Below are 24,126 nucleotides of genomic sequence, written 5' to 3'. Positions count from 1 at the left end.
CAGTATACGGCTCCAGCATTTCCTCTCCGCTGCATAGCAACTGTGGGCACTGCAGGATACTCGGCCGGGGACGCCCGGCTATTGACCAGCCCACCAGAGAGGTATTGACATCTGATTTGCATTTGTTGACATTCAGTCATTACACAATCTGGGACTGTACCCACTGCACCTATGCATCATTATCCATATATTTAGCAGCATTCACTGGTATTTGCGGATTATGGACTCAATATCTAAGATACAGCTGCAGACAAGCATAAGTTTAAGAGACTTTTAGACACCATGAGACAATTTTAGTGTGATTCTCTTCATTGGTATTGATTTATTGCTATTAATATTTTACTCTTTTATTATTTATTAAATAAACACTGCATTCTTTATACGTTGGCTCTCCCTTCATATATTATTCCTGACATACAGCGCAGCCGTTTCTTTTTTGTTTTTATTATTAAATACTTTGTTCTTTACATAGTTGAATGTGCTGACAACAAAATCACACAAAAATTATCAATGGAAATCAAATTTATTAACACATGGAGGTCTGGATTTGGAGTCACACGTGGAAAAACACACTACAGGCTGATCCAACTTTGATGTAATGTCCTTAAAACAAGTCAAAATGAGGCTCAGTAGTGTGTGTGGCCTCCACGTGCCTGTATGATCTCCCTACAATGCCTGGGCATGCTCCTTATGAGGTGGCGGATGGTCTCCTGAGGGATCTCCTCCCAGACCTGGACTAAAGCATCCGCCAACTCCTGGACAGTCTGTGGTGCAACGTGGCATTGGTGGATGGAGCGAAACATGATGTCCCAGATGTGCTCAATTGGATTCAGGTCTGGGGAACGGGCGGGCCAGTCCATAGCATCAATGCCTTCGTCTTGCAGGAACTGCTGACACACTCCAGCCACATGAAGTCTAGCATTGTCTTGCATTAGGAGGAACCCAGGGCCAACCGCACCAGCATATGGTCTCACAAGGGGTCTGAGAATCTCATCTCGGTACCTAATGGCAGTCAGGCTACCTCTGGCGAGCACATGGAGGGCTGTGCAGCCCCCCAAAGAAATGCCACCCCACACCATTACTGACCCACTGCCAAACCGGTCATGCTGGAGGATGTTGCAAGCAGCAGAACGTTTTCCTTGGCGTCTGTCACATGTGCTTAGTGAGAACCTGCTTTCATCTGTGAAGAGCACAGGGCGCCAGTGGCGAATTTGCCAATCTTGGTGTTCTCTGGCAAATACCAAACGTCCAACCCCCACCTGTGGACGTCGGGCCCTCATACCACCCTCATGGAGTCTGTTTCTGATCGTTTGAGTAGTCACATGCACATTTGTGGCTTGCTGGAGGTCATTTGCAGGGCTCTGGCAGTGCTCCTCCTGTTCCTCCTTGCACAAAGGTGGAGGTAGCGGTCCTGCTGCTGGGTTGTTGTCCTCCTACAGCCTCCTCCACGTCTCCTGATGTACTGGCCTGTCTCCTGGTAGCGCCTCCATGCTCTGGACACTACGCTGACAGACACAGCAAACCTTCTTGCCACAGCTCGCATTGATGTGCCATCCTGGATGAGCTGCACTACCTGAGCCACTTGTGTGGGTTGTAGACTCCGTCTCATGCTACCACTAGAGAGAAAGTACCGCCAGCTTTCAAAAGTGACCAAAACATCAGCCAGAAAGCATAGGAGCTGAGAAGTGGTCTGTGGTCACCACCTGCAGAACAACTCCTTTATTGGGGGGTGTCTTGCTAATTGCCTATAATTTCCACCTGTTGTCTATTCCATTTGCACAACAGCATGTGAAATTGATTGTCAATCAGTGTTGCTTCCTAAGTGGACAGTTTGATTTCACAGACGTGTGATTGACTTGGAGTTACATTGTGTTGTTTAAGTGTTCACTTTATTTTTTTGAGCAGTGTATATATTGTATAGGTAATATTTTTAGTTTATTAGTTAAGAGTGGCAGTTATTGATGACTGCCAAAGGGTGGACTGACGAAGTCGGAAAATATTACAGTACACACATCACGTGCAAACACCACACAGATGGCCTCCATGTGCGTACTTGTTCTGCCGTGCTTGCGCATATTCGCAAGTTGCGTATGACCGCTCACCCGGTCCTGCGTATTAGCGCGTGGTATGAGTAGTTATGGTAGCATTTGTATTCGCATGGAAAAGCCACAAAGACATATCTCATATTTAATCCACATAGTGCACAATCTACACATAGTCCACATGCACCACACCAGCAATTTATACTTGTTTAAAAGGTACAACAACAAAGGGATTCACCTTTAAGGGCAACATTACGGTAGCAGTTTGCAGAAGATAGCACGCTCCTGTGCATAATTATTGTTAAGGAAAAGGATATTAATATAATACTGTGTTTACTGTACTCTGATATTCGGCGGGTACCCATTGGAGACCAACTGCAAGCACACCAGGACCAGACATCGCCCACCTATTCAAACCAACCTATGGCCCCTCCTGCACTGTAAATGACCAGCCCTTTGACCTATAGATGAAGAGGTTACAGTTTCTATTGTATTGTGTTTTGGCCAACTGTATAAAAGCCAAGCTGCCTAGCCAGTCATTCATCTCTCTCTGAAGGTCATCTTGATTGATTGACTGAGCACCGGACCGTGTGGCGCTGGCGAAACCAAACATATGTACCATTGATTTTAGCCTCTTCACTGTTATTGTGATTGTATATTTGTTGTAACCCCCTTTCAGCAATTATATGTTGGTGGGTCGGATCCCAACATCTTAAATAAAATTGGTATCGTGTCTACTTCCTGCCAAGGTTTAAAGTGTATTTCAGCCACACGTGTAGCTGCATTGTGCTCTCAGTGTGTCGGTGTGTGTGTGTGTGTATGCACTGCGTGAACTTTGTACGTCTGTCACGGCGTGTGTACGCAAATTGCGTACATGGTACGGGCCTTTGTACGCTAACTGTGTAAAAAGTACGTAGGTTAAGGATTACATACAGCGGCCGCAGCAGCTCGAATTTAAGTGTATTGAGTGTATTAAGGTATTGCTTTTAGTCCTGTAAGTAAATCAACATTTACAAAACTTTGGGGGCAATTCTGACCTGATCGTTGCAGCAAATTTGTTATCAGTTGGGCAAACCCATGTGCACTGGGGGCAGATGTAACATGTGCAGCGAGAGTAGATTTGGGTGGGGTGTGTTGAAACTGAAATCTAAATTGCAGTGTAAAAATAAAGCAGGCAGTGTTTTCTGTGCACAGAAACAAAAATGAGATTTATGGTAAGAACTTACCGTTGTTAAATCTCTTTCTACGAGGTACACTGGGCTCCACAGGGAATCACATTGGGGGTGTAGAGTAGGATCTTGATCCGAGGCACCACAAGGCTCAAAGCTTTGACCTTCTTCCCAGAATGCCTAGCGCCGCCTCCTCTATAACCCCGCCTCCGTGCACAGGAGCTCAGTTTTTGTTAACCAGTCCAATGCAGTAGCAGGCAAAACAGACGACAACTGTTAGTAGCCACATACACCACATTCTCACGACAGGAGAAAGTGTCAGTGGCTAATGCCATACTAACCCAAGGAAGCTAAGTTCGTTAGGGTGGGCGCCCTGTGGAGCCCAGTGTACCTTGCAGAAAGATTTAACAACGGTAAGAACTTACTATAAATCTCGTTTTCTGCTGCGGGGTACACTGGGATCCACAGGGAATGACATTGGGGATGTCCTAAAGCAGTTCCTTGTGGGAGGGGACACACTGTAGTGGGCACAAGAACCCAGCGTCCAAAGAAAACATCCTGGGAGGCGGATGTATCGAAGGCATAGAACCTTCTGACCATGTTCACTGAGGACCACGTAGCCGTCTTGCACAGTTGTTCAAGGGTCGCACCACGGCTGGCCGCCCAAGAAGGTCCAATAGACCGAATAGAATGGGCCTTTATAGTAGCAGGAGCTGGAAGGCCAGCCTGTACATAAGCATGTGCAATCACCATTCTAATCCATCTGGCCAGTATCTGCTTGTGAGCAGGCCAGCCATGTTTGTGAAAACCAAACAGTACAAAGAGGGAATCAGACTTCCTGATAGGAGCTGTCCTCTTCACGTAGATACGGAGAGCCCGTACCACATCCAAAGATCGCTCTTTGGAAGACATTTCAGGAGAAGCATAGGCCGGAACCACAATCTCCTGATTAAGGTGGAAAGAAGACACCACCTTAGGTAAATACCCAGGATGTGTTCTAAGAACCGCCCGGTCACAGTGAAAATCAGATAAGGTGACCTACAGGACAAGGCACCCAAATCCGACTCGTCTAGCAGAGGCAAAAGCAAGCAGAAACAACACCTTAAGAGAAAGCCACTTAAGGTATGCTGATTCAAGGGGCTCAAAGGGAGACCCTTGCAGCGCCTCCAGAACCACCGACAAGTCCCAAGGAGCCACAGGCGGGACATAAGGAGGTTGAATCCGCAACACACCCTGAGTGAACGTATGAACATCAGGTAGTCGCAATTTTTCTCTGGAACCAAACCGACAAGGCAGAAATATGAATCTTGATGGAGTCCAGACGAAGGCCCAAGTCCAGGCCTTGTTGTAGAAAGGCCAAAAGATTGACCGTACTAAACTTGGAAGCATCATAATTGTTAGAGGCGTACCAAGCAAAGTAAGAATTCCAGAACATATGATAAATCCGAGCAGAAGCCAGTTTTCAGGCCTTCAACATGGTTTGAATGACCACCTCAGAAAATCCTTTGGCCCTTAAGACGGAAGCTTCAAGAACCATCCGTCAAAGCCAGTCGGGCTAAATCCTGATATACACAGGGGCCCTGAACGAGGAGATCTGGGCGCTGTGGAAGTAAAAGTGGACGCTCTGTCGAGAGACCCTGAAGGTCTGAGAACCAATGCCATCTGGGCCACGTGGGAGCGATCAGAAGTAGGACTCCTCCTTCTTGCTTGAACTTCCTTATTACTCTGGGCAGTAGTGACACCAAAGGGAACACTTACCGCAGCCGAAAGTTCCATGGAATTGCCAGCGCATCCACAAACACTGCTTGAAGATCCCTTGTCCTTGCTCTGAAGACCGGAACCTTGTGATTGTGTCGAGACACCATCAGGTCCACATCTGGAAGGCCCCACTTGTCCACAAGGAGTCGAAACACTTCTGGATGGAGGCTCCACTCCCAGCATGTACGTCCTGACGACTGAGAAAGTCCGCTTCCCAGTTTATGACCCCCGGAATGAACACTGCCGATATGGCTGGCAGATGGCGCTCTGCCCACTGAAGAATTCTTGATACTTCCCTCATTGCCATGCGGCTTCGAGTGCCGCCTTGATGATTTATGTACGCCACTGTTCTGACGTTGTCTGACTCTACTTGAACAGGTCTGTTCTGTATTAAATGCTGGGCCAGGTTCAGAGCATTGAACACCGCCCATAGTTCCAGAATGTTTATCGGGAGGAGAGATTCCTCCTTGGTCCACCGACGCTGAAGGGAGTGTTGCTCCAACACCGCGCCCCAACCTCTCAGACTGGCATCCGTCGTCAGAAGGACCGAGTTGGAGATCCAGAAGGGATGACCCCTGCTCAATTGTTGGTCCTGAAGCCTCCAGCTCAGTGACAGACGGACCTCCGGAGACAAGGAGATCATTTTAGACCTGATCCGGTGAGGCAGGCCATCCCATTTGGCAAGAATCAGCTTCTGCAGAGGGCGGGAATGGAATTTAGCACACTCCACCATGTCGAAAGCCGACACCATTAGACCTAGCACTTGCATCGCCGAGTGTATCGACACTAGCGGACAAGATAGGAAGTATTGAATCCTGACCTTCTCCTGAGACAAGAAAAACCGCTGGTTGTGAGTGTCCAACAACATCCCCAGGTGCACCACGCTCTGAGCAGGGACCAGGGAATACTTTTTGCAGTTGATGAGCCACCCGTGGGTTTGCAAAAACTGGGTAGTCAGATCCAGATGGCGTAGGAGAAATTCTGGGGAATTTGCCAGGATCAACCAGTCGTCCAGATACGGCAGGATCCTGATCCATTGACAGCAGAGTATAGCCATGACCTTGGTGAAGACTCGCAGAGCCGTGGTCATACCAAAAGGTAACACCCGAAATTGGTAATGGAGGTTGCCAACCACAAACCTGAGGTACTGCTGATGTGGCATTGCAATAGGTATGTGCAGGTAAGCATCCCGTATGTCCAGGGTGACCATATAGACCCCAGGTTCCGAGTCCAGAACCATAGAGTGAAGAGTTTCCATACAAAACTTGGAGACCATGACAAATTTGTTCAAGGACTTGAGGTTGAGAATGAGCCGGGAAGACCCATTTGGTTTCGGGACTAGGAACAACGGTGAATAGTACTCCTTGCCTCTCTGAGCCAGAGGCACCTGTACTACCACTCCTTTGTCTAGGAGGGACTGTACCACCGAATAAAGAGTTTTTGCCTTCACCTGATCCGAAGGGACGTCTGTCAGGCAAAATCGATGAGGGGGACGATTTTTGAAGGATATTGCATAACCTCGAGTGACGACTTCCCGTACCCAGGCATCGGAAGTGGTCTTCAACCATTCCTGGGTATACCCGAGAAGTCGGCCCCCCCACCCTGGGATCCCCCAGAGGGAGGCCTGCCCCGTCATGCGGCAGGCTTGTCATTTTTTGAAGCAGGCTGACGGGCAGCCCAGGCCCATTTGGGTTTGGGCTTATTGGGCTTGGAAGTGTGAACCTGTTTCGGGTACGCCTGACATTTTGCTTTCCCTGAAGGACGAAATGAGCGAAAGGAAGTACTCTTAGCCTTCGGCACCGAAGGAGCAGTACTAGGCAGACATGCTCTTTTAGCCAAAGCTAAGTCAGCCAGTATCTTGTTGAGGTCTTCTCCAAAAAGAATGTCTCCCTTAAAAGGGAGTACCACCAGGGTTTTCTTAGAGTCCAGATCCACAGACCAGGACCGCAACCAAAGAATCCAGCGAGCCAATATGGAAGTAGTAGAATACCAGCATCAGAAGCCGCCTCCTTAATGTAATGAGAAGCTGTGACAATATACGACAGACATTGTCTGCCATGATCAGAAGCGTTGGAAGGCAGCTCTGCCTCCAGCTCCTGAGCCCACACTTTAACAGCCTCTGCAGCCCATGTCGCTGCAATGGTGGGCCTATGCGCAGCACCAGTTAGGGTGTAAATCGCCTTTAAACAACCATCCACACGCTTATCCGTTGGTTCCTTCAGCGAGGTGACGGTAGTGACCGGCAGAGCTGAGGATACCACCAGCCGCGCCACTTGCGAATCCACTGGCAGGGGTGTCTCCCAATTTTTACTTATCTCCGCCGCAAGGGCGTAGAGAGCCAGCAACTTCTTATGAGGCGTAAATTTCTTTCCTGGATTTTCCCAGGATTCCTGACATATGTCAACAAGATGGTCAAAATGAGGTAAAACCTGTTTAACCACTTTTTTACGTTTAAACCTGTCCGGTTTCTTAGGGGCAACATCAGGCTCAGGTTCATCAGTAATTTGGACAATTAGCCTGATAGCCTCCAGCAAGTCAGGGACATCCACCTGTGAGACAAACTCCCCATCAGAAGCATCAGGATCAGAATCTGTGGGGTCAGTATATACGCCATCCTCATCAGTCGAGGTGTCTGGGACGTTGGTGGATTGTGAGGAAGTAATGGCCCGCTTAGAGGCCCTTTTGGTCTTAGGCGGGTGAGGGTTAGACTTCTGTGTAGTCAGTGATTGGTTCAATTGCTGTAACTGAGCGGACAGCTGATCTGCCCATGGCGGGTTAACCGCAGGGACCATAAGCGGTTGTACTGGCACAGGAGGTCCCATAGGGGGCGCAAGTCTAGTTACTAGCATATTCAAAAGCGTGGAGAAAGTTGCCCAAGGTGGGTCATGGTGAACCCACATTGCAACTGTCCTACTGGGGGGTAGGGAACCCCCAGAACCAGAACCCTCAGCTGCTATGTTTTCCTCAAATGTGTCTGCAGCGTCACCACCACGCAATGTGGGATCAGCCCCAGCCCCGTCACCCCTTGTAGCTGACATATCTGAAAGCTCAATACAAGGTGACCTAGTACAATATCAGCAGCACTGTTCCTGACAAGAATCCCTTGTGCAGTGTATTAGCACAAACAGGGAATTCAAGAGGTATATGTGACTGAAATTCACAGAGAAAAATACCCAAAAAAGTATATCTTGTGAAACACCTATATCATAGAATAAACCTGACACACTTAGCCCCCTCAGGTTATAGAATATAGGGATAGCAATCTGAGTGAGAGACACGAAATGGAGGTCACACAGCAGCTATATGCACACACACTTAGTCACAGTTTACAATGCAGAAATTATGACATGCAATAAAACTGCACTGGACTAGCAATACAGAGTAATACTAAGTATAGCTATACAGTCAATAGATATAACAATGCACAGTAAAGACTGGATGTATATCACAGGGTATTTGTACTAAATAACCCTGACTAAATGCACTCTTTCTTAACTAACACTGTCAGCAGACATGTAGAATACTTAAGTGTCCTGTAAAATCCACAGCGCTGACATGCAGGCGGCTTTACAGAGGAGGATTTGCCCAAGCAGTCCCAGGATCAGCTTAGCTTGTCCTAATGGCGCCCAAACGCTGACAGGGAGTGAGGGAGAGAGAGATATGCAGCTCCAGGGTGGGAACATTTACTGTAAATGGTGCCCTGGGGCTGGGGGAGGGGCTACAGGTCAAAGCCTTATCTCCCTGCTGGACTTCACCACCGGGTACTATGGGCTTAGAATAAATGGCTTTTAGGAGAAACCAACCTGTACCCTTGCCCTGGTGGTCTAGTGGGGTCCCTGTACTGCCACAGTGTCCATGCCAGCGCACGCGGCCTGCCTCCCACCGGCGGCGCGGGATCGTGATTTAAAGCGGGTCCCGCGGAGGGGACCCACTCACCTCCTCCCTGAAGTGCGGCCACGCGATCCAGGAGAACAGCGGCTGTGTGTGTGTGACTAACAGGAAACCGGAGCCTCCGCTGTAAGTACACGGCAACCAGGGCGCGGGAGTATACAGCGCCGCTGAGGGAGGTGATGGAGCTGCAGCAGGAGATGTCTGACTGACATCTAACAAAGATAGTTCCTCTGCTGCAGCCCTTGAAGTCTTCATTTTTCTTAAAAAGCTTCTTCTCAGGGCAGCTGGAGCAGCCCCCCTGTTGTATGCCTGCTTACTGCATGGCACCAACTACAAAACTGAGCTCCTGTGCACGGAGGCGGGGTTATAGAGGAGGCGGCGCTAGGCATTCTGGGAAGAAGGTCAAAGCTTTGAGCCTGTTGGTGCCTCGGATCAAGATCCTACTCTACACCTCCAATGTCATTCCCTGTGGAGCCCAGTGTACTCCGCATCAGAAATAACCCACCCATATCTAACTCTCTCTGTAAATGTTATATCTGCCACTCCTGCAGTGCAGATGGTTTTGCCCAACTGCTAACAAATTTGCTGCTACGATCAGGTCTGAATTACCCCCTTTGTTCTCCAGACATCAAAATGACCTAAATTTTCTCCTCTTTTGTCAAAGCTATCTTCAGTTACCTGCAACAAAAAAGTGTTGTAACTTTTGAACCATAACTGCTATTTCAATTCTGTTTCCATCAATAAACTTTTCAGCAAATTCTGATGTTGTTTGACATGTTACACGACCCCTTTTCCATTTGAACAATTGTCTTAGATTCAAGATGGCCGATTTCAAGATGGCGTCCATGTTCGGTACATACCTTAAAAGATAGCCCACCTCACCTATACCTTGCTGGAGCATTCAGTTTTCCCATTTCCTGCACAGTTTTTGAAACAAAAGGGTGTACTGCGACTTTTGAATCACCCTGTATATATATACAGTATTTCCAAATGCCGTCACTCATTTCTTGCAGTAAATATTGTCTCAGTGCCCTCGGGGTTGGAAAGATGTTTTTTTTACAGGTACAACTACTGAAATAAAATTAAACTTGACATGTGTATTTGATGTCTGAAATTCTATTGAAAATACTCACTGTCTCCCATCTTTGTCAGTCTGAACTTATATCCAGATAGTGGTCCATTCTGTATCTTTGGCTTTTCCCAGGTACAGGTAATTGTTGTATTGGTTGATGTACAATTCAAGTTCTGTACTTTTTCTGGTTCTAGAAGTGAAAATACACATGATTAGATTATTCCATGTAATATTTTATTTTTATATTTTAATCTAGTTCCACTGTATTTCAAAAATGTTTTATGTGTAAATTGTAAAAAAGTAAACAGCATAAGTGGCAACTATAACTGAGAGCTGCAGTGGGTCACCTAACTCAATTAAATTCCAATTACGGTTCATTAGGGCCTTTTATGGTACCTACACAATGGGTAACGGGAATCGGCAGTGTTATAGAAACCCCAAGGAAGACAACAGGGTGGGGAAATGAGCAGTATATTGTGGTGCAGAAGTTGAGGGGGTGATGTTGGCATTGCTTTGACAGTCTGGTGGTATCGGAACCGACCCCAACATGAAGGGAACAAAGAGGGCAGTGACGTGATGGGGGTTGCCAGTAATATTGTGCCTAGGGCATGAACATGCAGTTAGGGGAGGCAGAGTCTCACCTGTCATGTTCCTTGTCAGACCCAATTTTGACAATAAAAATTATTAGAGTAACACAAAGCAGATCTCTATAACTTATAAATATCTTCTTTGTATTATTCTCCTAAGTTTCATTGTCATATGTCACCAAATTTGCTGTGTTGCAGGGAGAGAGGAGAGGTGAGACAGTGACCAGCTCTGCCTTCCCACTGTATGTCAGACAGTGCCTGGAGCTGGGGGAGGGGCCGGGCAATGGCCCATAATGCTGCATAGAAAACAGAACCTGTGAGGCAGCTATCAATCAGATCTGCCTCAGGAGGGGGGTATGCAGGGCCGGTTCTACACCTTGTGGCGCCCAGTGCGAAAGTTTCCACTGGCGCCCCCGCGGCAAAACAGTTAGTGCACGCCGGTGGTGCGCATAAAAAAATAGGGGTGTGGCTTCATAGGGGAGGGGTGTGGCCACGGTTATGCCACAAGTAGCTGTGCCCCAAGATTTGCCCCAAGTAGTTGTGCCCCCCAGTAGATTTGCCCCCTGTAGCTATGCCCCCAGTAGATATGCCCCCCAGTAGTTGTGCCCCCTATAGCTATTCCCCCAGTAGATTTGCCCCCAGTAGATGTGCCCCCTATAGCTATGCCCCCAGTAGATTTGCCCCAGTGGTTGTGCCCCGTCGCTGTGCCCCCTGTTGCTTTGCCCCCAGTAGTTGTGCCCCCTGTTGCTGTGCCCCCAGTAGTTGTGCCCCCTGTAGCTATGCCCCCAGTAGATTTGCCACAGTAGTTGTGCCCCCTGCTGCTTTGCCCCTAGTAGTTGTGCCCTCTGATGCTGTGCCCCCTGTTGCTTTGCCCCCAGTAGTTGTGCCCTCTGTCGCTGTGCCCCTTAGTAGCCGCTTACAAACACACACAAAAATAAAAGAAACAATACTTACCAGTACCACTGCCCCGCTCCTGCTTCCCGACCGCTTCTGCTGCTGCTCCATCTGGCCTCCCGCGGCTCCTCTCTATGGGAGAGACGTCATGACGTCTCTCCCATACTAGCGCCGCACAGACACTAGAGGTCAATAATGACCTCTAGTGTCTGTCACTGGAGCCGACTGCAGCGGATGCCCACACAGCCCATGGCGTCTGCTGCAGCCGGGGAGCGGGTAAGCGGCGGTGCCTGCAGGGTGACTGCGGCCGCGCCCTCAGGCCACAGTGCCCTGGGCGCAGGCACTGCTTGACCACACCAAGAACCGTTCCTGGGGGCATGCCCTGTGTTCACACTTCTTGGCTGCACAGTCTCAGCAGTCTCTCTCTCCTATACTCCCGGCCGTCACCCTTCCCAAGCTGCAGATGGAAAAGCTGGCCCTGTGGATAGCCCAATACCATTGTCAGTGGGGAAGAGGGAGGACCCAGTAACATCTGAGGACTCAGCAGATGCAAGCCAGTGATAGGAGGCAGCAGTGTGTGCTACTGGCGCTCCCACTGCCAGTACTCCTGCATAGTGTCACCCAGCAGCCTGCTACTACCAGGTATTAAGCCTGTCCTCCTTCCCCTTTTGTCTCTGTACAGTCCCCTGGCAGTGCCTACCCCATGCCATGTGTTACCTTGTGCCTCCCCCCGTTCAATGTATTACCCTGTGCTATGTGTTACCTTGTACCCAATTTTGTCACATGTCATCCTCTGCCCCCTGTGCTATGTATTACCTTGTGCCATGTGTTGTCCTCCTGTGCTATGTGTTGCCCTCTGCCATGTGTTACCCTGTGCCCCATGTGCTATGTATTAGCTTGTACCCCCTGTGCCATGTGTTACCCCGTGCCCCCCTGTTCAATGTATTATCCTGTGCCATGTGTTGCCCTGTGCCCCCTATGCCACCTTTTACATTGTGCTCCTTCTGTGCCATGTGCTACCTCATGAAACCCTGTTGTATGTATAACACTGTGCCATGTGTTACCCTGTGCTCTTCTTGTTGTGTATTAGCCTGTGCCATGTGTTACCCCACTGTGCCATGTGTTACCCTTTGCCATGTGTAACCCTGTACCCATTGTGCTATGTATTACTGTAGCTTGTGCCCCTTGTGCCATGTGTTTTTCTGTGCCTCCTTGTACTTTTCATTACCATGTGCAATGTATTAGTCTGTGCTGTGCATTATCCTGAGTCCCCTGTGCTGTCTGTTACCTTGTGCCCCTCATTTTATATATTATCCTGTGCCATGTGTTACTTTGTGCTCAACTTTGACATGTGTTACCCTGTGCGCCCCTGTGCTATGTATTATTCTGTGCCAAGTGTTGCCCTGTGCTGCCTCTGTGCTATGTATTACCCTGTAGCACACTGTAGAGGCAGTGTGATCTGTGAAGAGGAGACCTGTGTGGAGGCAGTGTGATCTGTGAGGAAGGGGGCTGTGTGGAGGCAGTGTGATCTGTGAGCAAGGGGGCTGTGTGGAGGCAGTGTGGTCTGCGAGGAGGAGGGCTGTGTGATCTGTGAGGAGGGGGGATGTGTGGAGGCAGTGTGATCTGTGAGGAGGGCGGCCTGTGTGGAGGCAGTGTGATCTGCGAGGAGGAGGGCTGTGTGGAGGCAGTGTGATCTGTGAGGAGGGTGGCTGTGTGGAGGCAGTGTGATCTGTGAGGAGGGGGGCTGTGTGGATGCAGTGTGATCTGGGAGGCAGTGTGATCTGTGAGGAGGGGTCTGTGTGGAGGCAGCGTGATCTGTGAGGAGAAGGACTGTGTGGAGGCAGTGTGATTTGTGAGGAGGGGGGCTGTGAGGAGGGGTGTTGTGTGATCTGTGAGGAGAGTGGCTGTGTGGATGCAGTGTGTTCTGTGAGGAGGGTGGCTGTGTGGAGGCAGTGTGATCTGTGAGGAGTGTGGCTGTGTGGAGGCAGTGTGATCTGTGAGGAGGGGGGCTGTGTGGAGGCAGTGTGGTCTGCGAGGAGGAGGGCTGTGTGATCTGTGAGGAGGGGGGATGTGTGGAGGCAGTGTGATCTGTGAGGAGGGTGGCCTGTGTGGAGGCAGTGTGATCTGCGAGGAGGAGGGCTGTGTGGAGGCAGTGTGATCTGTGAGGAGGGTGGCTGTGTGGAGGCAGTGTGATCTGTGAGGAGGGGGGATGTGTGGAGGCAGTGTGATCTGTGAGGAGGGTGGCTGTGTGGAGGCAGTGTGATCTGCGAGGAGGAGGGCTGTGTGGAGGCAGTGTGATCTGTGAGGAGGGTGGCTGTGTGGAGGCAGTGTGATCTGTGAGGAGTGGGGCTGTGTGGATGCAGTGTGATCTGGGAGGCAGTGTGATCTGTGAGGAGGGGTCTGTGTGGAGGCAGCGTGATCTGTGAGGAGAAGGGCTGTGTGGAGGCAGTGTGATTTGTGAGGAGGGGGGCTGTGAGGAGGGGTGTTGTGTGATCTGTGAGGAGAGTGGCTGTGTGGATGCAGTGTGTTCTGTGAGGAGGGTGGCTGTGTGGAGGCAGTGTGATCTGTGAGGAGTGTGGCTGTGTGGAGGCAGTGTGAACTGTGAGGAGGGGAGCCTGTGCTGAGGCAGTGTGATCTGTGAGGAGGCAGTGTGATCTGTGACGAGGGGTGCCTATGTGGAGGCAGTGTGATCTGCGAGGAGGGGGGCTGTGTTAAGGCATTGTGATTTGTGAGGAGGGTGGCTGTGTGGAGGCAGTGTGATCTACGAGAAGGGTGGCTGTGTGGAGGCAGTGTGATCTGTGAGGAGGGGAGCCTGTGCTGAGGCAGCGTGATCTGCGAGGAGGGGGGCTGTGTGGAGGCAGTGTGATCTGTGAGAAGGGGGGCCTGTGTGGAGGCAGTGTGATCTGTGAGGAGGGTGGCTGTATGGAGGCAGTGTGATCTGTGAGGAGGGTGGCTGTGTGGAGGCAGTGTGATCTGTGAGGAGGGTGGCTGTGTGGAGGCAGTGTGATCTGTGAGGAGGGTGGCTGTGTGGAGGCAGTGTGTTCAGTGAGGAGGGTGGCTGTGTGGAGGCAGTGTCATCTGTGAGGAGGGTGGCTGTGTGGAGGCAAGTGTGATCTGTGAGGAGAGGGGCTGTGTGGAGGCAGTGTGATCTGTGAGGAGGGTGGCTGTGTGGAAGCAGTGTGATTTGCGAGGAGGGGGACCTGTGTGGAGGCAGTGTGATCTGTGAGGAGGGGGCTGTGTGGAGGCAGTGTGATTTGTGAGGAGGGGGACCTGTGTGGAGGCAGTGTGATCTGTGAGGAGGGGGGCTGTGTGGAGGCAGTGTGATCTGGGAGGCAGTGTGATCTATGAGGAGAAGTCTTTGTGGAGGCAGCGTGATCTGTGAGGAGAAGGGCTGTGTGGAGGCAGTGTGATCTGTGAGGAGAAGGGCTGTGTGGAGGCAGTGTGATCTGTGAGGAGAAGGGCTGTGTGGAGGCAGTGTGATCTGTGAGGAGAGGGCCTGTGTGGCGATCTGTGAGGAGAGGGCCTGTGTAGAGGCAGTGTAATCTGTTAGGAGGGTGGCTGTAAGGAGGGGGGCTGTGTGATCTGTGAGGAGGGTGCCTGTGTGGAGGCAGTGTGATCTGCGAGGAGGGGGGCTGTGTTGAGGCATTGTGATCTGTGAGGAGGGTGGCTGTGTGGAAGCAGTGTGGTCTACGAGGAGGGTGGCTGTGTGGAGGCAGTGTAATCTGTGAGGAGGGTAGCCTGTGATGAGGCAGTGTGATCTGCGAGGAGGGGGGCTGTGTGGAGGCAGTGTGAACTGTGAGGAGGGGGGCCTGTGTGGAGGCAAGTGTGATCTGTGAGGAGGAGGGCTGTGTGGAGGCAGTGTGATTTGTGAGGAGGGGGGCTGTGTGGAGGCTGTGTGATTTGTGAGGAGGGGGACCTGTGTGGAGGCAGTGTGATCTGTGAGGAGGGTGGCTGTGTGTAGGCAGTGTGATCTGTGAGGAGGGTGGCTGTGTGGAAGCAGTGTGATCTGTGAGGAGGGTGGCTGTGTGGAGGCAAGTGTGATCTGTGAGGAGGGGGGCTGTGTGGAGGCAGTGTGATTTGTGAGGAGGGGGGCTGTGTGGAGGCTGTGTGATTTGTGAGGAGGGGGACCTGTGTGGAGGCAGTGTGATCTGTGAGGAGGGGGCTGTGCTGAGGCAGTGTAATCTGTGAGGAGGGGAGCCTGTGCTAAGGCAGTGTGATCTGCGAGGAGGGGGGCTGTGTGGAGGCAGTGTGATCTGTGTGGAGGGCGGCTGTGTGGAGGCAGTGTGATCTTTGAGGAGGGTGGCTATGTGGAGGCAGTGTGATCTGTGAGGAGGGTTGCTGTGTGGAAGCAGTGTAATCTGTGAGGAGGGTGGCTGTGTGGAGGCAAGTGTGATCTGTGAGTAGGGGGGCTGTGTGGAGGCAGTGTGATTTGTGAGGAGGGGGCTGTGTGGAGGCAGTGTGTTTTGCGAGGAGGGGGACCTGTGTGGAGGCAGTGTGATCTGTGAGGAGGGGGCTGTGTGGAGGCAGTGTGATTTGCGAGGAGGGGGACCTGTGTGGAGGCAGTATGATCTGTGAGGAGGGGGGCTGTATGGAGGCAGTGTGATCTGGGAGGCAGTGTTATCTGTGAGGAGAGGGCCTGTGTGGCAATCTGTGAGGAGAGGGCCTGTGTAGAGGCAGTGTAACCTGTTAGGAGGGTGGCTGTGAGGAGGGGGGCTGTGTGATCTGTGAAGAGGGTGCCTGTGTGGAGGCAGTGTGATCTGCGAGGAGGGGGGCTGTGTTGAGGCATTGTGATCTGTGAGGAGGGTGGCTGTGTGGAGGCAGTGTGGTCTACTAGGAGGGTGGCTGTGTGGAGGCAGTGTAATCTGTGAGGAGGGGAGCCTGTGCTGAGGCAGTGTGATCTGCGAGGAGGGGGGCTTTGAGGAGGCAGTGTGATCTGTGAGGAGGGGGGCCTGTGTGGAGGCAGTGTGATCTGTGAGGAGGGTGGCTGTGTGGAGGCAGTGTGATCTGTGAGGAGGGTGGCTGTGTGGAGGCAGTATGATCTGTGAGGAGGGTGGCTGTGTGGAGGCAGTGTGATCTGTGAGGAGGGTGGCTGTGTGGAAGCAGTGTGATCTGTGAGGAGGGTGGCTGTGTGGAGGCAAGTGTGATCTGTGAGGAGGGGGGCTGTGTGGAGGCAGTAGAATCTGTGAGGAGGGGGGCTGTGTGGAGGCAGTATGATTTGCGAGGAGGGGGACCTGTGTGGAGGCAGTGTGATCTGTGAGGAGGGGGGCTGTGTGGATGCAGTAGAATCTGTGAGGAGGGGAGCCTGTGCTGAGGCAGTGTGATCTGCGAGGAGGGGGGCTTTGAGGAGGCAGTGTGATCTGTGAGGAGGGGGGCCTGTGTGGAGGCAGTGTGATCTGTGAGGAGGGTGGCTGTGTGGAGGCAGTGTGATTTGTGAGGATGGGGGCTGTGTGGAGGCAGTGTGATCTGTGAGGAGGGTGGCTGTGTGGAGTCACTGTGATCTGTGAGGAGGGTAGCTGTGTGGAGTCAGTGTGATCTGTGAGGAGGGGGGCTGTGTGGAGGCAGTAGAATCTGTGAGGAGGGGGGCTGTGTGGAGGCAGTATGATTTGCGAGGAGGGGGACCTGTGTGGAGGCAGTGTGATCTGTGAGGAGGGGGCTGTGAGGAGGCAGTGTGATTTGCGAGGAGGGGGGCTGTGTGGAGGCAGTTTGATTTGCGAGGAGGGGGACCTGTGTGGAGGCAGTGTGATCTGTGAGGAGGGGGCTGTGTGGAGGCATTGTGATCTGTGAGGAGGGGGCTGTGTGGAGGCAGTGTGATCTGTGAGGAGAAGGGCTGTGTGGAGGCAGTGTGATCTGTGAGGAGAAGGGCTGTGTGGAGGCAGTGTGATCTGTGAGGAGAAGGGCTGTGTGGAGGCAGTGTGATCTGTGAGGAGAGGGCCTGTGTGGCGATCTGTGAGGAGAGGGCCTGTGTAGAGGCAGTGTAATCTGTTAGGAGGGTGGCTGTAAGGAGGGGGGCTGTGTGATCTGTGAGGAGGGTGCCTGTGTGGAGGCAGTGTGATCTGCGAGGAGGGGGGCTGTGTGGAAGCAGTGTGGTCTACGAGGAGGGTGGCTGTGTGGAGGCAGTGTAATCTGTGAGGAGGGTAGCCTGTGATGAGGCAGTGTGATCTGCGAGGAGGGGGGCTGTGTGGAGGCAGTGTGAACTGTGAGGAGGGGGGCCTGTGTGGAGGCAAGTGTGATCTGTGAGGAGGGGGGCTGTGTGGAGGCAGTGTGATTTGTGAGGAGGGGGGCTGTGTGGAGGCTGTGTGATTTGTGAGGAGGGGGACCTGTGTGGAGGCAGTGTGATCTGTGAGGAGGGTGGCTGTGTGTAGGCAGTGTGATCTGTGAGGAGGGTGGCTGTGTGGAAGCAGTGTGATCTGTGAGGAGGGTGGCTGTGTGGAGGCAAGTGTGATCTGTGAGGAGGGGGCTGTGTGGAGGCAGTGTGATTTGTGAGGAGGGGGGCTGTGTGGAGGCTGTGTGATTTGTGAGGAGGGGGACCTGTGTGGAGGCAGTGTGATCTGTGAGGAGGGGGCTGTGCTGAGGCAGTGTAATCTGTGAGGAGGGGAGCCTGTGCTGAGGCAGTGTGATCTGCGAGGAGGGGGGCTGTGTGGAGGCAGTGTGATCTGTGTGGAGGGCGGCTGTGTGGAGGCAGTGTGATCTTTGAGGAGGGTGGCTATGTGGAGGCAGTGTGATCTGTGAGGAGGGTTGCTGTGTGGAAGCAGTGTAATCTGTGAGGAGGGTGGCTGTGTGGAGGCAGTGTGATCTGTGAGGAGGGTGGCTGTGTGGAGGCAGTATGATCTGTGAGGAGGGTGGCTGTGTGGAGGCAGTGTGATCTGTGAGGAGGGTGGCTGTGTGGAAGCAGTGTGATCTGTGAGGAGGGTGGCTGTGTGGAGGCAAGTGTGATCTGTGAGGAGGGGGGCTGTGTGGAGGCAGTAGAATCTGTGAGGAGGGGGGCTGTGTGGAGGCAGTATGATTTGCGAGGAGGGGGACCTGTGTGGAGGCAGTGTGATCTGTGAGGAGGGGGGCTGTGTGGATGCAGTAGAATCTGTGAGGAGGGGAGCCTGTGCTGAGGCAGTGTGATCTGCGAGGAGGGGGGCTTTGAGGAGGCAGTGTGATCTGTGAGGAGGGGGGCCTGTGTGGAGGCAGTGTGATCTGTGAGGAGGGTGGCTGTGTGGAGGCAGTGTGATTTGTGAGGATGGGGGCTGTGTGGAGGCAGTGTGATCTGTGAGGAGGGTGGCTGTGTGGAGTCACTGTGATCTGTGAGGAGGGTAGCTGTGTGGAGTCAGTGTGATCTGTGAGGAGGGGGGCTGTGTGGAGGCAGTAGAATCTGTGAGGAGGGGGGCTGTGTGGAGGCAGTATGATTTGCGAGGAGGGGGACCTGTGTGGAGGCAGTGTGATCTGTGAGGAGGGGGCTGTGAGGAGGCAGTGTGATTTGCGAGGAGGGGGGCTGTGTGGAGGCAGTTTGATTTGCGAGGAGGGGGACCTGTGTGGAGGCAGTGTGATCTGTGAGGAGGGGGCTGTGTGGAGGCATTGTGATCTGTGAGGAGGGGGCTGTGTGGAGGCAGTGTGATCTGTGAGGAGAAGGGCTGTGTGGAGGCAGTGTGATCTGTGAGGAGAAGGGCTGTGTGGAGGCAGTGTGATCTGTGAGGAGAAGGGCTGTGTGGAGGCAGTGTGATCTGTGAGGAGAGGGCCTGTGTGGCGATCTGTGAGGAGAGGGCCTGTGTAGAGGCAGTGTAATCTGTTAGGAGGGTGGCTGTAAGGAGGGGGGCTGTGTGATCTGTGAGGAGGGTGCCTGTGTGGAGGCAGTGTGATCTGCGAGGAGGGGGGCTGTGTGGAAGCAGTGTGGTCTACGAGGAGGGTGGCTGTGTGGAGGCAGTGTAATCTGTGAGGAGGGTAGCCTGTGATGAGGCAGTGTGATCTGCGAGGAGGGGGGCTGTGTGGAGGCAGTGTGAACTGTGAGGAGGGGGGCCTGTGTGGAGGCAAGTGTGATCTGTGAGGAGGGGGGCTGTGTGGAGGCAGTGTGATTTGTGAGGAGGGGGGCTGTGTGGAGGCTGTGTGATTTGTGAGGAGGGGGACCTGTGTGGAGGCAGTGTGATCTGTGAGGAGGGTGGCTGTGTGTAGGCAGTGTGATCTGTGAGGAGGGTGGCTGTGTGGAAGCAGTGTGATCTGTGAGGAGGGTGGCTGTGTGGAGGCAAGTGTGATCTGTGAGGAGGGGGCTGTGTGGAGGCAGTGTGATTTGTGAGGAGGGGGGCTGTGTGGAGGCTGTGTGATTTGTGAGGAGGGGGACCTGTGTGGAGGCAGTGTGATCTGTGAGGAGGGGGCTGTGCTGAGGCAGTGTAATCTGTGAGGAGGGGAGCCTGTGCTGAGGCAGTGTGATCTGCGAGGAGGGGGGCTGTGTGGAGGCAGTGTGATCTGTGTGGAGGGCGGCTGTGTGGAGGCAGTGTGATCTTTGAGGAGGGTGGCTATGTGGAGGCAGTGTGATCTGTGAGGAGGGTTGCTGTGTGGAAGCAGTGTAATCTGTGAGGAGGGTGGCTGTGTGGAGGCAAGTGTGATCTGTGAGGAGGGGGGCTGTGTGGAGGCAGTGTGATTTGTGAGGAGGGGGCTGTGTGGAGGCAGTGTGTTTTGCGAGGAGGGGGACCTGTGTGGAGGCAGTGTGATCTGTGAGGAGGGGGCTGTGTGGAGGCAGTGTGATTTGCGAGGAGGGGGACCTGTGTGGAGGCAGTATGATCTGTGAGGAGGGGGGCTGTATGGAGGCAGTGTGATCTGGGAGGCAGTGTTATCTGTGAGGAGAGGGCCTGTGTGGCAATCTGTGAGGAGAGGGCCTGTGTAGAGGCAGTGTAACCTGTTAGGAGGGTGGCTGTGAGGAGGGGGGCTGTGTGATCTGTGAGGAGGGTGCCTGTGTGGAGGCAGTGTGATCTGCGAGGAGGGGGGCTGTGTTGAGGCATTGTGATCTGTGAGGAGGGTGGCTGTGTGGAGGCAGTGTGGTCTACTAGGAGGGTGGCTGTGTGGAGGCAGTGTAATCTGTGAGGAGGGGAGCCTGTGCTGAGGCAGTGTGATCTGCGAGGAGGGGGGCTTTGAGGAGGCAGTGTGATCTGTGAGGAGGGGGGCCTGTGTGGAGGCAGTGTGATCTGTGAGGAGGGTGGCTGTGTGGAGGCAGTGTGATCTGTGAGGAGGGTGGCTGTGTGGAGGCAGTATGATCTGTGAGGAGGGTGGCTGTGTGGAGGCAGTGTGATCTGTGAGGAGGGTGGCTGTGTGGAAGCAGTGTGATCTGTGAGGAGGGTGGCTGTGTGGAGGCAAGTGTGATCTGTGAGGAGGGGGGCTGTGTGGAGGCAATGTGATTTGTGAGGATGGGGGCTGTGTGGAGGCAGTGTGATCTGTGAGGAGGGTGGCTGTGTGGAGTCACTGTGATCTGTGAGGAGGGTAGCTGTGTGGAGTCAGTGTGATCTGTGAGGAGGGGGGCTGTGTGGAGGCAGTAGAATCTGTGAGGAGGGGGGCTGTGTGGAGGCAGTATGATTTGCGAGGAGGGGGACCTGTGTGGAGGCAGTGTGATCTGTGAGGAGGGGGCTGTGAGGAGGCAGTGTGATTTGCGAGGAGGGGGGCTGTGTGGAGGCAGTTTGATTTGCGAGGAGGGGGACCTGTGTGGAGGCAGTGTGATCTGTGAGGAGGGGGCTGTGTGGAGGCATTGTGATCTATGAGGAGGGGGCTGTGTGGAGGCAGTGTGATTTGCGAGGAGGGGGACCTGTGTGGAGGCAATGGGATCTGTGAGGGGTGATGTCATCTAAGGGGCTGTACACCTATAAGGCCATGATTGCTTGCAGAGATTAAGGGCTGTATAAGGAGTGGGGTGTACAGTAATTCTGGCTCTGATACTAGCCAGTGCCTCACCAGCCAGTGACCTCACCGCATGTCACTGGACTAGGGGTGGAGTTTTAATGAATTTAGCACAATAAAAGAAAGGATGGATTTCATATCCCCAGTTTGTCCCCATATTTTATGAGATTCTTAGCTCCATTGTGTGCATGCTTCAGGGGCTTCATATAAAGTTGTAAATAAGTTTGATTGGCAGTTATGATTTATATATCAATGTAATCAAGCTATCTACGGATTCCTGCATTACAGAAATGAAAATAACACCCATCATTCCTAAATCCTCTCCTTGTGTTCTTTGAATAGAAATTAGAGATGAGCGCCTGAAATTTTTCGGGTTTTGTGTTTTGGTTTTGGGTTCGGTTCCGCGGCCGTGTTTTGGGTTCGAACGCGTTTTGGCAAAACCTCACCGAATTTTTTTTGTCGGATTCGGGTGTGTTTTGGATTCGGGTGTTTTTTTCAAAAAACACTAAAAAACAGCTTAAATCATAGAATTTGGGGGTCATTTTGATCCCAAAGTATTATTAACCTCAAAAACCATAATTTACACTCATTTTCAGTCTATTCTGAATACCTCACACCTCACAATATTATTTTTAGTCCTAAAATTTGCACCGAGGTCGCTGTGTGAGTAAGATAAGCGACCCTAGTGGCCGACACAAACACCGGGCCCATCTAGGAGTGGCACTGCAGTGTCACGCAGGATGTCCCTTCCAAAAAACCCTCCCCAAACAGCACATGACGCAAAGAAAAAAAGAGGCGCAATGAGGTAGCTGTGTGAGTAAGATTAGCGACCCTAGTGGCCGACACAAACACCGGGCCCATCTAGGAGTGGCACTGCAGTGTCACGCAGGATGGCCCTTCCAAAAAACCCTCCCCAAACAGCACATGACGCAAAGAAAAAAAGAGGCGCAATGAGGTAGCTGTGTGAGTAAGATTAGCGACCCTAGTGGCCGACACAAACACCGGGCCCATCTAGGAGTGGCACTGCAGTGTCACGCAGGATGTCCCTTCCAAAAAACCCTCCCCAAACAGCACATGACGCAAAGAAAAAAAGAGGCGCAATGAGGTAGCTGTGTGAGTAAGATTAGCGACCCTAGTGGCCGACACAAACACCGGGCCCATCTAGGAGTGGCACTGCAGTGTCACGCAGGATGGCCCTTCCAAAAAACCCTCCCCAAACAGCACATGACGCAAAGAAAAAAAGAGGCGCAATGAGGTAGCTGTGTGAGTAAGATTAGCGACCCTAGTGGCCGACACAAACACCGGGCCCATCTAGGAGTGGCACTGCAGTGTCACGCAGGATGTCCCTTCCAAAAAACCCTCCCCAAACAGCACATGACGCAAAGAAAAAAAGAGGCGCAATGAGGTAGCTGTGTGAGTAAGATTAGCGACCCTAGTGGCCGACACAAACACCGGGCCCATCTAGGAGTGGCACTGCAGTGTCACGCAGGATGTCCCTTCCAAAAAACCCTCCCCAAACAGCACATGACGCAAAGAAAAAAAGAGGCGCAATGAGGTAGCTGACTGTGTGAGTAAGATTAGCGACCCTAGTGGCCGACACAAACACCGGGCCCATCTAGGAGTGGCACTGCAGTGTCACGCAGGATGTCCCTTCCAAAAAACCCTCCCCAATCAGCACATGATGCAAAGAAAAAGAAAAGAAAAAAGAGGTGCAAGATGGAATTGTCCTTGGGCCCTCCCACCCACCCTTATGTTGTATAAACAAAACAGGACATGCACACTTTAACCAACCCATCATTTCAGTGACAGGGTCTGCCACACGACTGTGACTGATATGACGGGTTGGTTTGGACCCCCCCCCCAAAAAAGAAGCAATTAATCTCTCCTTGCACAAACTGGCTCTACAGAGGCAAGATGTCCACCTCATCTTCACCCTCCGATATATCACCGTGTACATCCCCCTCCTCACAGATTATCAATTCGTCCCCACTGGAATCCACCATCTCAGCTCCCTGTGTACTTTGTGGAGGCAATTGCTGCTGGTCAATGTCTCCGCGGAGGAATTGATTATAATTCATTTTAATGAACATCATCTTCTCCACATTTTCTGGATGTAACCTCGTACGCCGATTGCTGACAAGGTGAGCGGCGGCACTAAACACTCTTTCGGAGTACACACTTGTGGGAGGGCAACTTAGGTAGAATAAAGCCAGTTTGTGCAAGGGCCTCCAAATTGCCTCTTTTTCCTGCCAGTATAAGTACGGACTGTGTGACGTGCCTACTTGGATGCGGTCACTCATATAATCCTCCACCATTCTATCAATGTTGAGAGAATCATATGCAGTGACAGTAGACGACATGTCCGTAATCGTTGTCAGGTCCTTCAGTCCGGACCAGATGTCAGCATCAGCAGTCGCTCCAGACTGCCCTGCATCACCGCCAGCGGGTGGGCTCGGAATTCTGAGCCTTTTCCTCGCACCCCCAGTTGCGGGAGAATGTGAAGGAGGAGATGTTGACAGGTCGCGTTCCGCTTGACTTGACAATTTTGTCACCAGCAGGTCTTTCAACCCCAGCAGACCTGTGTCTGCCGGAAAGAGAGATCCAAGGTAGGCTTTAAATCTAGGATCGAGCACGGTGGCCAAAATGTAGTGCTCTGATTTCAACAGATTGACCACCCGTGAATCCTTGTTAAGCGAATTAAGGGCTGCATCCACAAGTCCCACATGCCTAGCGGAATCGCTCCCTTTTAGCTCCTTCTTCAATGCCTCCAGCTTCTTCTGCAAAAGCCTGATGAGGGGAATGACCTGACTCAGGCTGGCAGTGTCTGAACTGACTTCACGTGTGGCAAGTTC

At 52.3% G+C, this 24,126-nt stretch overlaps 1 protein-coding gene across 2 annotated transcripts in view; it reads right to left on the bottom strand.

Annotated features, from left to right (window-relative positions):
- The window catches only part of PTPRC (protein tyrosine phosphatase receptor type C), a 494,588-nt gene that overhangs the window by 175,646 nt on the left and 294,816 nt on the right, over positions 1-24,126 (bottom strand). For both annotated transcript variants that reach the window (XM_063940133.1, XM_063940134.1), the window contains exon 12: positions 9,994-10,122. In XM_063940133.1, the coding sequence (XP_063796203.1) occupies positions 9,994-10,122 (129 nt within the window). The remainder of the gene's footprint in view (positions 1-9,993; positions 10,123-24,126) is intronic.

This window comes from Pseudophryne corroboree, chromosome 9 (genome assembly GCF_028390025.1).
Source record: "Pseudophryne corroboree isolate aPseCor3 chromosome 9, aPseCor3.hap2, whole genome shotgun sequence".
NCBI lineage: Eukaryota > Metazoa > Chordata > Amphibia > Anura > Myobatrachidae > Pseudophryne > Pseudophryne corroboree.
The sequence above is the reverse complement of the archived record's forward strand: the minus strand, read 5'-3'. Positions and strand labels throughout refer to the sequence as shown.